The 18685-nt window shown below is 40.2% G+C and overlaps 1 protein-coding gene across 2 annotated transcripts in view; it reads left to right on the forward strand.

Moving 5' to 3' along the window:
- The window catches only part of LOC126382521 (neuropilin-1a-like), a 98628-nt gene that overhangs the window by 74868 nt on the left and 5075 nt on the right, over nucleotides 1-18685 (forward strand). For both annotated transcript variants that reach the window (XM_050032428.1, XM_050032429.1), the window contains 7 exons: nucleotides 1793-1937; nucleotides 7925-8107; nucleotides 8752-8796; nucleotides 13084-13221; nucleotides 14926-15227; nucleotides 16962-17058; nucleotides 17197-17250. In XM_050032428.1, coding sequence (XP_049888385.1) covers nucleotides 1793-1937; nucleotides 7925-8107; nucleotides 8752-8796; nucleotides 13084-13221; nucleotides 14926-15227; nucleotides 16962-17058; nucleotides 17197-17250 — 964 coding nt within the window. The remainder of the gene's footprint in view (nucleotides 1-1792; nucleotides 1938-7924; nucleotides 8108-8751; nucleotides 8797-13083; nucleotides 13222-14925; nucleotides 15228-16961; nucleotides 17059-17196; nucleotides 17251-18685) is intronic.

Below are 18685 nucleotides of genomic sequence, written 5' to 3' on the forward strand. Positions count from 1 at the left end.
GGAGCCACAGCAATCAGTCGCATTTTAGCCATTTTTAAGCATTTTTCTGTTGTCATAGCGCCACCCAGTTGCCAATTAGAGTTAAATTTCTCCAGTCACCTTGAGGCGTCCTGTTCTACATATCTACCAAGTTTAGTAAAAATCGATATGGCGGTTAGGCCTAGATAAGAAATTAGCTCTCTAGCGCCCCCATTTTGTTTGATGGGGTCAATAATGGAGGGGTCTCCTCAGATCATGTGTGGTCATATGCCTACAAAGTTGCGTGGTGATCGGTGAAACCCTTGAGATGTTATACACCTTTATGTGATGAGCCACGCCCTCCGCAATATTCATTGCCTTATAGAAGCTCAGTTTTAGTAAGTTTTCCAACTTTTGCCAAGAGGGAACTTTAGATATTGGTCCCTAGATTATGTTCACCGAGTTTCATGCAGATCAGTCAAACTTCCTAGGAAGAGATCGATTTTAAGTGTTTTTCAAAAAATTCAAAATGGTGGAAAATCTATATAGCCGGAAGTTATGGGTTCTTGAGGCAAATTTGTTCCTCATGAGGAGAGGCATCTCTGTGCAAAGTTTCATGTCTCTACGACATACGGGGCATGAAATATGCCCATTCACAGTTTGCAATTTCAATCGGTTGCTATAGCGCCCCCTTTGGCCAATTGATGTAATATTGCTTCATTCGCATCCTCCCATGACCCTCTACCACTGTGCCAAATTTCACATGGATTGACCGTCAGTGAGGAGAAAAACATGGAACAGAGACACAGACAGAGTTTTTGTCATTATATAGTAAGATATAATATATAAGTTAGTTAACATGTTCAAAAGAGCATTAAAATACCAATGTAATGCCCAACAGTGAGCTACACATATACCAATTGGTAAAAGTAAATACTAAAGACCTCGCAGTTATTCCCACATAGCGTCAAATGTTGAATACTTTAAAATTCTGCCTCTTGCACATATATTTCATATCTTAGCTACAACCCTGGTGCCACACTGCAGCCTGTGATAAATCAGGCAAAAGGAAACCTCAGCACTTCAGACAGGCGGGAGGGCTTTTGGTGTTTGGTGTCCTACCACTTGGCTCCCAGTGTGACGGAAACCATTTTCATGTGTGCTGCTTCCATGTTGGACATATGAAAGGATCTGTCTCTGTTTCTGATTTCCTGGCTTTATGTGTTTGTTTCCTCTCGTCATTTTTTTCAGTGTGTTATCAAACTGACCGATGCTTCATCAGAAGCAGACATACATCAGAACTGAATGCGTTATTGTTTGTTTTATCCGTGTGTAGCACTGTGGATCGCTTTACGGTGCAATGAGTGCTGCAGATAGGACCATAGCAGGAGAGAGCAGTCAGATGTGTCTGTTTGACTGTGATTTACCCCTCTAGCATTTACCTGCTGAAAGAAAAAAACATTTCTAGAATCCCTTATGAACAATGAAATATATTATAAAAATGACCTTGTAAAGCTCATCATGGTTTCACATTCATTTTGTTTGCAAAACTGGTCTCAAAGGTCAGCCTAACTCACACTAGAATCATCTTTGAACTTTATGCTTTGGTGACATTTGCAGGCATCCTCTAAAATACAGTTCTTCGGATACTGTGAGCACCAAGTTGGATCATACAAAGATAATAATAATATAACAATAATAAAACCATTGTAAGAATCTTTAGTTCTTTAATTCTTCTTCTTCTTTAATTCGTATTCTGGCTACTGGCAACCACTTGTTTTACTCAAGTAAAGTACAGTCAGACTCTGACCTGTATCTCCATCTTCTGCCTCAGCTATTCATCGGGAATCAGAACCACGACACCCCAGAGCTGAGGTCGATGGGTCCCCTCCTGACCCGCTTCGTCAGGATCTACCCGGAGAGAGCCACCATCGAGGGCCTGGGCCTCCGACTCGAGCTGCTGGGCTGCGAACTGGACGGTAAATTGCATTTAAGCCAACACTTAATCTGTCCTGACTGAAAAGATGTATAAAAATCAACTTTAAAATGCAGTATGACAGATTTAATTTCATTAGCAACACGTTTTTTGGTATTTTTAGATATCCTGAGTGGTGTATTATGCATTCCAGTAATATATATATAAGAAATGATATTAAGCATTTGCATTATTTACATTCACATTTTCTGATGTCTATTATATCATTATATCTCATATAATGAGAATATCTAATAAAACAAAGAGCATCTTAAAGTGAATACACAGGCCAACTTAATGTGTCTAAAACCTTTATTTACCACCAACATTGTGCACAAACAGTAAAACAAAAAGAGCAAGTATCAACTGGATCAAATGACTGTGGAATACGCAAGTGTCATCCCAAAGGCAAGGCAAGGAGATATTACATGGAGGTTGATATTAAAGCAGAACACTCCTGTGGTTTTCTGGTTTTGGCAGAGTTACTCTCTCAGCTCTCACAAACGGTAACAAATAACATACAGAAAGACAGTTGAATCATAGTCAGTGAGTAAACTAGTCGGATTTAGGTTAGTTTGAGCTTCATCACTCAAATATGTTTAAAATATTTAAAATGAACTTAGAATTATATCATTTTTTCAATGTTGGACATGAACAGGAAATAAGAATTTATAAAACATATATTATGCTACAATGGTACACAAATATACATTACACCTAATCTAAGCATAAAAAATTAAGCACCTGTCGACACCAAATCCAAATCTTAACTAACACATCATAAGCCAGACACTCTAGCCCTTTTTAGATAGGAATTGTGCAAATTTGCAGGAAAGCCCAATCAGTCTTTTTTCAGCATTGGCAGTATAAAAACAAAATCGGGGAGTGCAGCAAAATGACGCCTACCTACTTTTGTTTATACAGAATGCACCTTTTTTGGGGCAATGGGGGGCGTGAGCAAGTAACAAAACGTGTAGCTCAGTGTGTGACGTAAACAGTGACGTGGGAGGGAAGCCGCGGCTGGTCAGTCCTTCGGCGATTCTCTCGTAAGTCGGCCCGTTCTATACCGTCCCCGTCATCTGACAGTTAATGGCCTCTTCGTTTGCGAGGGCAAGGAGGGCGCGGATCAACTCACCAATCTGGCTCTGTGTGTCTAAACGCTCGCAGCATGCCGGCAAAACGGCCCAACATTCGCCGAAAATCTGGCAGTGTAAAAGGGGCTTATATCTAGTGCTTAGACAAGTGTACTACTAATGACAGGATGACTACACAGTGGTCACCCCTTTAATACCACACAACCACAATGACACCTAATGACATGATGTAGATGGTGATGCAAGCCGGTGAAAGCTGCTTCTCACCACCCAAAAACATTCAACATATTCTGACGTGGACACATTTGAAAAGTAGTAGTAGATGTGCAAGAACACTAAGATATGATCAGCAGGTGATATTAGGCATGTCATTGTCAGGTCATACATTTTTGCTAATGGCGAAAAAGCGACTCAGCATAAATGTGTTACAAAGAGGAGCTAGTGTTTTCCATGTCAGCCTATACAGACAGTCAAAGAACACACTAAGGTACGTAGCTAGGTAACTAAAAAGTACAAATGTCTTTTGCAGGTTGATACACTGATGCCACTGTTGTATTTCCCCAAAACCAAAGCACATTCACGCTCCAAAAAGAACCCAGGAAAGCATTGTTTTATCAAATTTAATCTCCAGTTTGGAGCATCTCAACTCTGCAACCTTTTGGTCTTCTTCTGTCTGTGCTTTATGTTGTGTGCTCTACATGGACAGTGCGTGTTGCCATTGAGGTTAAAACATTTTTGTATACTTCTTTGGTTTCAGTGTAGATGTCAAATTTTGAGGAAAACACTCTGCTACATTAGAAGGAAAATGTTCAACATGCAAACAGAATTTTTAGCTGTATTTGCATGAATGTGTGCGTGACCTCAGTCAGCCAACCAATCAGTCATTAAACAGTGAACTGCTTACACTTCAGGCTGCTTATCTGCAGTGTTTGATGTAATGAGAGAGAGAGTGAGAGCGCGGAGGGCGAGCACGCAGGGAGAGTGAGCACATGAAAAGCTGACGCATGCCATGGCAGGCTGCTATCTCCTCTGCAGCAGTGGTCAGAGCTGGATGGTGTGTGTGTGTGTGTGTGTGTGTGTGTGTGNTGGCAGGCTGCTATCTCCTCTGCAGCAGTGGTCAGAGCTGGATGGTGTGTGTGTGTGTGTGTGTGTGTGTGTGTGTGAGAGAGGGGAGGAGGGCTCGACCTCCCACAGTAGGTGAGGGAGGAACAGATGAAACCAAGTATCTGGTTGCCCTGCAGGGAGGACGATAAGGATCAGCCAGAGCAGGCGAGGTTGCAGAGTAGACTATGAGAGAAGAGTGTGTTTGTGTGAGGAGGAGAGGAGAGAGGAGGATGGAATAAGAGCAGGAGAGACAAGACGATGAGGAAGATGAGAGGGGTAATGGAGAAAGGAAATAAACTTCAACTTTACAAGACATAGAGAATCTCAGAAGGTCTCAGACATGGTAATTACCTCAAAATCTCTTAAAATCAAGTTTTTTGGGGTCTCACAAGTTCTCAGTTTTTACATTGTTCTATGAAGTTTATTTAAAAGTGGGAATGTTGAAAGATGAGTGGCAGGACAGAGAATGTGACCGTAGATAGGCAGCTGATGTACTGCTGCTGGCACTGATATAACAGCAGCAACGCCCACACAAATTCTTGCAAAACTAGAAACACATAATTAAATTAAACCCCGCCCTTCGTTTAAGGTCTAATAAAAGTGCACACAGTTCATACGCTAAATGACATTCTACAGTTATCCAAAAGAAAAACTTAAAAAAGACTCCGTAAAGGAATACTTTACCCCTCAAATGACCATTTCTCCATCAGTTACTCGTCCTGTGTTATGTTAAATTGATGAATTAAACTTTGTTTTTCTTGCATGCCTCCACAATGAACAAAGAATCCAAAAACAGAGAAAATTCCTGATAAATTGTAGTCATAGGGGACCACGTTCAACCACAGCAAAACTATACCAACTCGTGCAGTGTAATCCACATCTCCTTTATCCAGTCCTATGCCCAGTACTTCCCAAACAGACTGCCCTTTCAGACAGGGCAGTGAAACTTTCCTGTGCTCTCTTCAAAGCCAGACTCCACTGAGAAAAACAGTAACTGTGTGACTTTGGTGTTTTGAAGGGTTAGTTCAGACTCCCCAAAGCCACACAGTGATACAAACTACAGAATAAAGTTACTTTATATTTTCTTCACGAATTCCATATAACAGTGGGTGAGTAATTGGTATACAAATGATCATTTGGGGAGCAAAGTATTCCCTGAGACACTCCTCAGATCATTAAGCAAACAAATTGAAAGAATAAAGCCTCACATTTTCATCACTTTTAACGGTAGTCATGTTAGATGTTTAGTTGTGTAGTATTGTCGTACAGATGCCTGGATTAAGTAGCTGATACAAGCCCTCTGAGTTCTGGAGGTACCACAGATGGCACCAATTTGCACACTGAGTTAAAAGATAGAAAGATTAAGAGTGTGTGTGAGCAGAAAAAAAGAGGAAAAACGACACCACACGCACACAGACACAGTCATAGAAGACACTTTAAGCCAACTGCTGAGGGCTCGTACACACACATATGTACACACTTAAATGCATCCAAACCACATGTGCACACTGTAAAAGGCGCACAGATGTATAAGACACAGAAGATAAAGAGAGGCCCACATATATCTCACCACATGCACAAACATACACATTAGCAATCATGTCCAATTATCCAAATCACAGCCTTTTGGTACCTTGAGACTCACTGAGACTGTTCATTAATACACATAATGATAAAGCTTTGACCTCGAGTGCTCTTATCAGCCAAACAAGCTGATTTCATGCTATTAAATAATCAAAATGTTCTAAAGTTGATATTTTGATACAAGGTGCTAAATCTAAGATCAATTAACCAACAGTTCATTTGGATTTATTGAACAACTTGTTTCAGTTGATTCATCAACGAGCCACGTTGCGTGAAAAAAGTCTCTTCCTGTTTCCACAAAAATGTCAAGACGCAGAACAACATGAGCTCACAAGAGAGAAACTAACAAGCCCGTGACGCGCCTGCGGATCGGTTTCAGCAGCTTAATCAGGTTTCTTTTGCTGATGCTGCTTCAAGCTTCGAGTTAAATCATCTACTTGTGAGAGCAAAAACCTCCGTCCCACTCAAAACGCTGCAAAACACGTTTCCTTACAAAGTTTAATTACATGCAGACCATCTGTGATTTTTACATAGCCTACATATGCTAATTCAAGTTCAATTTGCTTCATTTCCATAAAAACACATCGCCAGACATCCACTGTATGGTAGAATTTAACAAGATACAAGAGTTTCTGTCATTATTACTTTGGTCCTTGATGAGGAACGAGAGCGTCGGCTCTTCAGTCTTCCTAAAAAATTGAGACACTTGAGTTTTGCAGGATTGTCAATTAGAGTGTCTGGTATTCAACCTAAAATCTCCGTCCCCAAATGAGTCACAATTCTCTTGCATAAATAAAGCCAAAGGTGTCATTAAGCTTCAGATGTTATAACAATGCATAGGTGCCTCTTAAATTGAGCTTTGTTTTAGTGCACGTCTTGCAGCGGTGATTAAAGCCTGTCTCCAAAGTAGCAATAATCTGCTGAGCTTCTTGTTATTTTTCAGTACCTTTTTAAGGAGCCCCAAAAAATGAAAAGTTCTTATTGCTCATTCCTGTTTGCATTCTCATCTCGACTTAGTAACGGTGAGGATCAGGTTTGTTATACTGGTAACAGATTAAAAAGCAACAGGTTTAAGACAGTTTTCCTTTGATAAGACACAGAGGCATCACACTGAAAACAGCTATTTGCAAAGGAGCAATGAGCAGCTCCTTTTTCCTTGTTATTTTTCTGCTGTCGTATTTAACTGAATTTTTGTGACCGTTAACTATTGGCAAAAAAAGTCTCATTTTTCTTCTTTGTCTTTTCCCAATCGGTGGCATTTAACGCTGCACACTCTGCCCTTATCGTTCTTAGGCCATCAGAAAGTAATATTCCCTCAGCAGGGACTTTTTTTGGGGCGCCAACTAATTTAAGACTCCTGTGGAGAGAGGAAGTTAAGGTCTTGAGCTTCTGAAAAGGTTCTAGGATTCCTGGAAAAGTTCTTGCTGTGGAAAACACTATAAGTTACATACATGTGCGATAAACCTCTGAGATGTAGTCACGCACAGACTGTTGAACAGTTCTCTGCTCTAAACTGAGCCGCCACAACAACATGCGAGGGCATACACACACTGCAAACCACTGGGTTTCTCTTGTATATAACAAATGTGTGACTTGATTCTACTTTTAATGATCTCTATAAACAGCAATAGGCAAAAGCAATAGGAAAAGATTTTCACATCAGAAGCATTCTGGTTTCCATTTGTGGTCCGTTTGTTGTCAAAATGGCAGAAAGCATTGGCCTAAATGCAATCTCAAAACCCACTGGCAATCATCTGATGAGAATTCAACTTTTTCTTAATTTATCTGTATACATTAGCAGATATATGTTTATACAGATCATCCAAAATGACCAGCGTACGGAAGACTTTGCTTTCTTTGGTTGAATTGGTTAGGTTTAGGCATGAGGAGTGAAATTGGTCAGGGTTAGGGTAAGAATGTCATGGTAAGCTAATCAGAGGCAGAGTAGGGCAGGTCGTGCCTTCACTGTCCATGGAAAAATAAATGAGCACACCAGATCTCCCGAAATATTGGCCAATGCCTTTAGACGCTTCATCATCATTAGACGATACCCGATGGGTTCTGAGATTGTACTTTTAATCTTGTTGAACATTGTCACGTTTTCTTTGTTGATCTATCTTTTAAATGACTGAATAACTGTGCTAGAAATCTAATGTGAATCTGTGCAAATGGCAAAGACAAACTTTCTTTGATCCATCTCCTTATCCAGACATCACCACTACAGCACCTCCCACCACACCGATCGCCTCTACTCTTCCCATGACCACGTTTGGAGCGACCACCACAGCACCGATCACCATCCCCGGCACTACCTTGTCCACAGACTGTGAGGAAGGACAACAGGACTGTGGCGGCGAGACCGAGGCCCCCGATGAGGAAGACACAGTGACAGGTAAACTCAGCTCCTTTGACTGTGTTCCTTTACCCTCTTCTGTGTCTGTGTTTAAGATTTTGTTTATGCAGTACACTTTAAAATAATACATTTTGCATTAAAATAATTTCTGTAACTTTTCATTTAGAGTCCATTTTAAGAAGTGTTATGACATTAAAAACTTTTGCAAGCTTTACTTTCTTTTTCATCCTGTAGCATTCATCTCTTTTATGTCTAGGATGGGAAATATTTCTGATTTTGACAGGAAGGAAACTTGTTTGACCACAAAATATTCTCCCTTATCTTCCCTCTCCCTGTATAAGTTTTGACAGAAATGTGTATTTTCCTGTAGATCAAAAAAATAAACTGCCCCATTCATGTTAGAAATTCTCCTTTATCTTCCCTTTTACTGTCATATTTAATCAAATCCATCCTATTTTATAAACTGTGAGAACTTTGAAAGTAAAAAGCTTCTCTGAAAAACATTCATATCAAATGATAAACACAGCATCCTTTGGATTTCTTTGAGTACTTTCTGAATTGCAGTGAAACCTGACATAAGAGCTTGCTTTCTGAGGTGTGTATGAGTGTGTGTTGGCATCTGTGTGGGTGGGACCAAACCACCTGACCTTTGACCCTACTCTGACTGTCCCATCTGTTTATAGCAGGAGGCACTACATTGGCCGACCCCATCTTGGACTTCATGCCAGGTGAGGATGTCCGCCGCAATCTGCTTCCGTGTTTGTTTTTCCCGTCTCATCTTTCATCTATTCCTCCTCACCTGTTCGGCTCACCTTTTGTTTTGCTTTTTCATTTTGAACAGTAACTTTACAGTCGAGGTGAACCATCTTAAAGGCACATGGACAAATAAACGTGCCAGTTCAGAGCTGTCAGATCAGTGCATTATTTCAGCCGATGGTCCCATCACTCAGCGTCACCAAGAGTGCTGACCGCAGTCATGGAGAACAATGAAACTGACTTTCATGGGAGTAAATGGTTTTTTCATCACCCCAGTTCACAAATGAGACTTTAGCCCAGTGCTGCTCAGCCCTGACACATAACTGAACTGCAGAGAGAAATGTTGATAGACCTGCTCTAAAATGCACCTGCATTGTTTTGTTTGGGGGGAAGAAATTATAAGAAAAGAGCGATAAAGACATGCTGAGAGACAGAGAGGGACAGAAACAAAAACAGCTAATAGTACAGGTAAAATGTGAAGAGAAAGAAACAAAAACAGTCCAACACAAATCTCTTGTTCTTACAGTTAAATCAATAAAACTTGGGTAGTTTGTCAAAAGACAAATGGTTATTTGTGACATAATGGTTATTTCATTTACCTCTCGGTCTACACTGCATTGGCTGAAAGTGTAGCAGCAAAATTCTCTGTGTTGTTTTATGATGCTCATGTGAGACTAAACTATAGCAGTGGTTCCTGGTCTCTTTGTTTTGTCAACAGTTAAATCAAAGCAGTGTCCGCTTGCAACTCCTTTTCACAGGTACAGCCTTGCGTTTTTCAGGGTTTCTTCCAACCCAGTTGTTAGAATAAATGCTGGAATTGTACGTTTCCGCAAACCATTGATATGTTACATTTGTACATTTCCTATGTAGCAGATATAATGAAACTTTCTATCTCTTTCCGTTTCAATATTTTGCAGCAGGTGTCACGCCATCCACAATCCCTTCCTCCTCCCGATGAGAAACTCAGCTCATATACGTGTAATCTGAACTACGTCATACATATGAAATGTACAAATGTAACATATCCATTTGATTTGCAGAAATTTGCAGAAATGTACAAGGACAACGCGACATGATACGATACGATACGATACCATGCGACGCAATGCGATGCAATAAAATAGAATGTGAAAAGCATTTATTGATCCCCAGAAATTAAAATATAATTGCAAGTATATAAAATGAAAACAATTGTAGAATAAAATGATAACATCATCGTAACAAGAAAAAATTAAGAACATTTTAGACAAATTAAACGTAACATATACATGTAATGTAAACTATGTCATACATATAAAACATATAAATGTAACATATCCATGATTTGCAGAAACGTACAATGCCAACATTTTATTCTGGTGACTGGGCTGATTTTTTCTTTCTGAGATTGCTTCATCTTAAGGATTTTTTAAGGCCAAAAGAGTTTAAGATAACCAATATTTCTCAAGATAAGACAAGATACGATACAATATGGTTCGATACGATATGAATCGGTATGATACGATACGATACGATACGATACGATACGATACAGTATGACGTGAGAAGCATTTATTGATCCCCAGAAATTAGGTGCTGAAGCAGCACAAGGACAGATAGATATAAGTATAGGTGCATAGAGAAGATAAAATAAATAAATAATTGGAAGTATATGAAATGAAAACAAGTATAGAATAAAATGATAACATCATCGTAACAAGAAATAATTCAGAAAATTAACCAAACAAATTAAACATAATTTATGTAGCAGGAAAGTATCTTTCTTTCTTAATCCTTTTATGATCTTGTGACCCCTTCTGATTTTAATCTTCAAGCTCCAGTCTCAGGTTGGGACCACTACATTATAGTGATCAAGGCACAAGTTGAAACCTGCTCAAAACCTTAAATATTTCTTTGTGAAACTTACTCTGTACTATATGGAAAAATGTGAGACATGGTAGGAAAACATTGGACACATGTTCAGAAGAGCCACCTATGAAAAATAAATCGTCATATTTTTGATCAGTTACAGGTGTTGGTGAATTGAAGTAGGTGCAGGCTGCGTACACTCCACATTTAAAGCCAAATGCAGCGCCTTGTTTTTGTCACCTGCATGAACATCCTAGCCCCGGTTTCACAGCTTATCATCCCTCGTGAATACACCAAATTCAATTCATTTGGTGGAAACTGCCAACCCAAAGGAGTGGAGGGATGAATAGGCAGAAAGGTGGAAAGATAGTGGCAGTGACAGAGAGACAAAGAGAGGGAGAGCCAGCCAGAGGAGTGAATAGAGATGAGACAGAGAGGCAGAAAGAGAGAGTGAAGGTAAAACAGTGGAATGGAATGAGAGCTGGAGAGAGAGAATAAAGGCCTCTTGGGTCTCAATTAGCCGAGTCGAAGCATCGCGTGAAGACAGCTTGGGGTTGCAGGGATTGGGAGGGGGTTACCAGCTCCACGGTCATCTCTGCATCCTATTAGCCTCTCAGAAACATGTCCAGTGTTCAGAGATTTCTGCATTCATTTGGATGCTGTGGTGAACCGCTGCCGCCAGCCGACTGTTGGCACAGACAGAGAGGAGGGAGGAAAATGTCGTTTTTCTTCTCTGTTTGGGGTTTTTCGAGGGGCCACATCCGCATGTCGGTGGCACCACGCCTTTCTCTGTGGAAGGTCTCTCCGTCTCTCTCCCTCTCTTGATCCTAAACATCTGTACGTGTTGGCGCTGTTTTCTATCAGTGGTGACGTCTTAGTTCCTGTGTTTCACCGAGGCTGTGGAGGGAAGTGCCCTGCAGCGTTGTACGACGTATACAGTTACAACTGTCTCTCTGTCTTTCTCACCCCATTCCATCTGCAACAAGCCTTTTTTGTGTTCGCTGCGATATGTTTTCCACAAGCTATACAATTTATACTGTGTGTACAATACAGCGGGAACAGCTTTCTATTATTGATGTTACAAGACTTTCTTCCTCAGGCTCTCTCCTCTCCCCACCTCTAAACTGGAACAGTTGTTGAACACTGCACATGATTATAGTTTTTAGCCTGGGTTTTAGCAGGAGTTTTTGCAATGTCGTTGGAAAGCAGAGAATTGGTTGCAACACACAGAAGCAGCCTTTAAGAGCTGACTCCAGCAGCTAATACTTCTAGGAACATTTGATTGGCTGTCTGTATAGTTTCACAGGAACAGATAAGGGCTGATGAAGAAAGTAGTTTTGTTCTTGTACCACTTCTATCCTGCTGGCTGTAGAAAAAGGGTTTCAGATACAGTCAAGAAATTACATTTAAAGGTTCCATATGTGACATTTAGAGCTTTAATATAGCAACAAACCAACAATATGCTATGTAAAGATATAGTGGAGTACTGGTGTACTGAGCAGAGAATAAAGTCACGCTACCTTTGTGTGTAATTCAAGCTTCTCTGTGGCTGTGCTGGTTAGTGCTTGTGTGTATCCCACTGGCTAGCTCATCGCAGCCGCTTTGCACTATGCACATAAGGCGGTTACTGCTGATATCTCAACAGCATTGTTGCAGAAGCGTAGCGCCCACCATTCGGTCCCGCCACTGATAAACACTGTCAGCGCTTTTGCCATTGTTTAATGCTGTTTATGAAGTTAGCACTGTTAGCTGCTAGCCGCCGGCTCAGCCACAGCCATGTTGAGAACCATGTGCAGACAACAATACAATCTGAATTTCACAGAGCCCCCTTTAGCATAGATAGATAGATAGATAGATAGATAGACAGACAGACAGACAGACAGACAAACAGACAGACAGCCCTGGTTGTTTCCGAGAGAAAGGGATCTTTAATAGATTGTCTGAACCTCCCCTTGTTTATGTCTTTATGGTAAGCATCTTGCTACGGGTGAAAAGAAGCATCAGATAAAAAAAGCTAACTAAAAGTGCTGCTGAAACAATTAGTCAGTTAATCAATTTGTCAATCGACAGAGCAACAAATAAACAGGGTTAAATATTCGTCAGTTTTAGCTTCTTCATTGTGAGCAATTGTAGCTTCTCTCATCTCTATAAGCTGAATCACTCTGGATTTTCAAATGTTGTTCAGACAAATTTAGCTATAAATAAACTAAAAGACAACACTTAGGGCTCTGGCATACTGCAATGAGTATTTGTCCCTGTTTTCTGCCATTATTGAAGCCTTACAGATTGGTTTCTTATTCTTCTGACGGGTAAATTCAGCCCATGTAACACAGGCATGAAACATCTTTAACTTGAAAACCTCCTTCATCCACAAACCTAACCTCCAACCGCTCATTCCTCTTTTGTTCCAGCGTACGTGTGGTTCGCCTGCAACTTTGACTTCTCGTCGTTCTGCGGCTGGACCAGAGAGACCGGGACGGGGGCCGAGTGGCTCATCCAGGCCAACGGGGCCCCCACCGTCCACAGAGGGCTGACCCTCGACCACACAGGTAGGAGATGCTTCTTCACCTTTACATTCGAGCAACACCACTAGACAGATGCTGTGGGGGAGCTCTCTATAACTCTCTGTGTTACTATGCAGCTGTTGAAAGCCAGTTTGAGCCTCTTTTGTTAGAATGTTTTTAACCACCGTGAGCTTTAAATAACAATCTGTGCTGCTGGGAATTCACAACAGCGCCTCTTTAAAAAAAAAAAAAACAGCAATGAGGAAAAGGTGCATACGATGTAATAAGAAATTCCCGTTGGAGAGAACCTTATTACTGCTCTGAAGGACGAAGAGTTTGTGAACATGGAAAACTATTAGTAAGTTGTGGTGTTCTGCTACGCCTGGAGCCATTTAGATGGTTTGAGACAGACTAAATACAGAGGCAGATAAGTCCATAAGTAGGTCCATATTGACGGGAACTGCTCAAGGCATAAACACTCAAGATATGTAGATTCAGTCAGACTGGACTAGTTGCCAGTGTAAATAAATAGGGCCAGAATTGTTTTGACATGAGCATGTTTTGTTGGTTTAACTGAGGCAAAATCAAGGTCATCCTCAGTAATTATTTAATGTCCCCTCCAAAAATAGTTTGCTTGAACTTTCAAATCAGGGTTCAAACTACTGTTGTTTGGAGAGTTCTTTTTAACAATAGTTTTATGTGTTTTTTGTGGGTATTTATTATTTGTGTTTTGATATTTGCATTGGTTGATTAGCATGGTAGCACTGTAATTTCCGTGTTTTTAATGGACGAATAAATGAAACCCTCTCAACCTCTGACTGATCTTGGTACACAACATTGTCTCTGCACTAATGAGCTAAAATAGCTTACATTTTATTTCTTTATTTAATTTGGGAAAAGCTCTTTTGAGTGTTTTGAGTGATTATAAAATCGTGACTAAAAAGTCTAACACAAAAACACAACCTAAATGGCACCTAAAGAAACAGAACTCTCTTCATAACTGTCTGTGTAGTCAGCACTGAATAAAATGTGCAGATCCTTTGATCCTCAAAACATTTTTGAACGCATGGCCTTGTAGAAAAAACTTGACTTCTTTAAAAGTATTCAGCGCTCAGATCTATGAGTACGCCTCATCCCTCTGACCTTCTCTCCATTCAAACCTCCTGTGATGGATGTTTTAGTGGAGACAGCAGCAGCAGCTCTGAAATGAATGATTTCACCTTGATTTCTTGACTTAACCAGATCGCAAGTAAAAAATGAGCCCTTTGTGGTGTCAAGTCATATCTTCTCCTGAAGCAAGCTGATACTGAGTCCTTTGTTTTCACCACGCTAGAGTCCTTGAATTTCATGTCTCTGAGAGTGTGTAAAGCTTAAGAGTGTGTAAAGCTTAATACTTAACCTTTGCACAGACATTATTACGTTTATGAAAAGACAGAGAAACACATCCAACAGAACAGACATGTATTTATATTTAACAATCAACTGAATGCACTAAAGTGAATGCATAATGAATCACTGAGACTTGGGGAAATCTGGCATTGCTTGTCATCAATCATATCAACCCCTGCTTTTTATTCAGAATGTACAATAACAATGTAATGGACTTTATTTTCAAATTCTTTAAGGTAGTATTTTGAAATTATGGTAAAAACAAAGGCAGCATATCTGCATCTATGTGCCTACATACATGCAGGAGCCCTTAAACGCCACACAGCCACATCTTACCTTGTCTTTTGCTGCGCCCTGCAGGCGGCCCAGGGAACTTCATTTACATGCAGCTGGGTGATACAGAGGCACCAAGTAAAACAGGTGAAGATGACGATGAAGAGGAGAAAGTGGCGAGGTTGGCCAGCCTGCCCATCACTGCACCGGATGCCGACTTGTGCATGTCCTTCTGGTATCACATGTTCGGTGAACACGCAGGAGCGCTTCACATCAGGCAGAGGAAGGAGGCAGAAGAGGGGCACATTGTGTGGACGCTCAGCGGGCACCAGGGCAGCCGGTGGAGGGAGGGACGAGCCTTACTGCCACACTCCAGTGTCTCATATCAGGTAATACAGAGTCCAGGATGTCATTCCTTTAGATTTTTTTGTCATTCTACATAATAAAAAATGATATGAACATGTAGATGTCTCCTAAGGATGATCATTTGTGGCTTTCTATTTGAGACATCAAAGTTTGTTGTTATTTTTAGGTCCTTCCATCTCCCTTTGGACAGTTTTTGTCTCAAATCTGTTTGATGAGCTGTTGTTTTGCCTAAAACCGACATAAACAGCATCTGCAAAGTATTCACAGGCATTAAAGAAAAAGGCAGCAAAACCACAAATTGCAATTCAGTCACGACCACTTTAGTAAAAAAAAACGTTATTTCCAATTGCAGTGTTATATTTGGCGGTATGGCTCTGTTCTGGGGCCTCTCTGCCTTTCCTCTGGCTTACACAGAAAGCCTCTTGCACGCGCACCTACGTGGAAAGCGGTGGAGTGAGCAGACCTGTCTGCCCTTCCACATGCAAAAGAGGAAAGCCTGAGGCAGAGAGGCAAACCTCCCTGCACTTCCATGTGCCTACATGGAAAGCCTAAGGCAGGTAGAGCAGCAGCAAAGACCCTCTGGGAACAGAACAGAGCAACACAACTGACAAACAGAGATGACATTAATAACATGAAAAGGAGGAGCTGGGGTGGAGGCCGGTTGCAAAGCAGCTTGCAGAGGAAGCAGCAACAGTAGGCAGGCCAGAGCAGTTTAAATAGGGCGCCCTGAATGAGATTTGCCAAATGGTTGCATAGAAAGGAATCATGTGATCTCCCTTCCATCAATCAGCCGCTCCATCAGTGATTGGGCTGTTGGAGATCAGCTGATGTAGCTGGGCTGTGAGCTGAGCTTGACATCGCTTGCAGCCCCTTGGAGTGTCTACCTGCAATGTTTTGAATACCTTTTGGAGCATTTCATGTCTTTATTAGAGTTAACAGTACAGATATGAAAGTAAACAAGGGAAGAGAGATGTGAAATATCAGTAACATCTTTTTTATGAGACCTTGATTGCCATGAAAGTAATTATTATTATCATTATTATTATTAGTATTAATTATTTTTTTTACCTGATATAACTTCAGTCTTTGTATTGTCTTTTTATTTCTGTTTATATGTCTTTTTCATTTTTCTATTTTCTTTTCCTTTTTGTTACTTTCCTAATCAAACATTTATTGGTTTTATATGTTTTATTATAAGATGTAATGATTTAATTATTTACTTTATTATGCTGCCTTGTGTGAAGTACTTTGTAACCTGGGTTTTGAAAAGTGCTTTATAAATAAGGATTATTATAATGAAAATGTCAAACCGGGGACATTGAGTTTCATGGTTAGTGTACCTGTTGCAGCAGTTTAACCAAATAGTGAATGGTCCTTTTCTTATATTCTTCACTTAAATAAATTTTAGAGGTCAGAAGAAGCAAAGCTTTTATATTTTCAAAAAGAGAAAAGACTTTTTTTTTTTTTTTTTAATTTTATTCATCTCATAACCCCTCAGATTTATCTCGCAACACCTTAGTGGGTCATGTTTAAAAGGATGGAAAACACTAATGTGAAATCAACTCTGTTTATTAACTGTTATTCACCAGGGATTTCAACAAGTTACATATTGTACCTTTAAAGATAAGAACATTTGGGTGTTTTATTTATTGGTTTTATCTTTAAAAAAAGATGAGCATGTAGCATCTTAGCTATAAGAATGACTTTTTAGCTGTTTCAATAAATGTATGTGACCGCCCCTGTGTTGTTATTTGTAGGTGGTCGTGGAAGCCGTCGCAGACAGACACAGTGCAGGTCACATAGCTGTGGACAACATCCAGATCATAGACGGACTCAGTGCTGAGGACTGCAAGGGTGTGTATTGTGTTATTGGTAATGTGCTGGATCCCGAAAACTGTTTGCTTTCACAGTTCATTAAGTTGCTCTTCTTTGTTTTGTTTGATTTTCTCACCCACTGTGCTTTAATTTCATCTAATGGAGGCTGTTTTTTAGTCCCCCCAGATCCAGAAGCTCCTACGTCTCCATCAACGAAGGTCATCATGCTTCGTAAGTTGCTGACTCCAATTTTGTCATTACTGTGTCCATATGTTCATTTTGGGTGCACAGACTCTGTGTTTTTAGTGGACACGTCTCCACAGACTTTCTCTGCCTCTACACAGAATGTTGGAATAGCTATTGAGCAGTCCTGAGCGGTGGTGTGTGCAAAAACCAGTCACACAAACAGTCTTTTGGATGACAGTCAAAAACATTAAACGGATACGAAAATAAGAGTTGAAGGATCACATTAGTGTTAGCCTTGTTGTTTCTTGTCTCTATGAAATATTTTGTCTTTTCCAAAAAGTGAAAAATAATACAGTATGTGGCACACAATTTATATATATATATATATATTTTTTTTAAACATTAAAGGAACACATCAGTGGATTTCCATGTTTAGGGAAATTACTACATATATGTAACATTACTCCTGATCAGTTTTCTGAAGCGTACCATATATTTTGTTTCACTACACATTGTAACTTGCACAGACTTTAAACCTTCTTTAAACTTTAAACTTTCTTGGGAGTAACAGTCCATTATTAGCCCTTCTTAAAGTCACTAATGACCTAATAATGCTGACGCACGTATGTGTTCAATTCTTGTGCTGCTGGACTTAAGTGCAGCCTTTGTCATAATTGATCATGGCACTCTTTTAGATAGACTGAGGCACTGGGTGGGCATATCTGGTACTGCCTAAACTGGTTCTCTTCATACTTATCAGACAGGAAGTTTTGTGTGTCCGTTAACAATGTCATGTCTTCCATTTCTCATATCAAGAACGGTGTGCCTCAAGGGTCAATCCTTGGTCCTACCTTGTTCTCATTATACATGCTCCCCTTGGGTAATGTCATCCGTTGACATGGTGTCTCTTTCCACTGTTATGCAGATGACACTGTACCACCCTGTTAAACCAACTGACCTAAGCATGCTGAGTTCTCTACAGGACTGTTAATATGATATCAAAAATTAGTTGTTAAATTTTCTTCAGCTCAATCCTAATAAAACAGAAATCTTTGTAATTTGTAATTTGGTCACAGCATGTCATGAAACAAATACTGCCATCTACTGGTTACCTGTCACAACACATAAAGCCTGTTGCAAGAAATCTTGGTGTCATGTTCGATAGTAATTTATGTTTTGAACCAACACATTCTCATTCCGACCTCGTCACACATTGATGTGCATGGTCATGGAATTTCCACGTCCACATACGATGTGCAACATACCCTGGGTACGTTTTTTTTTTCCCTTCAACAGCAAAAGCACATGGTTAGGTTTAGGCAACAAAAGCACAAAGTTAGATTTAGGCAACAAAAGCACAAAGTTAGATCTATGCAACAAAAGCATGAAGTTAGATTTAGGCAACAAAAGCACGGTTTAGGAAAGAAGAACAGATTTTGGCTTTAGAATCTTACGGGACACGTACACCGCTCACTCAGGT

This window comes from Epinephelus moara, chromosome 21 (genome assembly GCF_006386435.1).
Source record: "Epinephelus moara isolate mb chromosome 21, YSFRI_EMoa_1.0, whole genome shotgun sequence".
NCBI classification, from domain to species: domain Eukaryota; kingdom Metazoa; phylum Chordata; class Actinopteri; order Perciformes; family Serranidae; genus Epinephelus; species Epinephelus moara.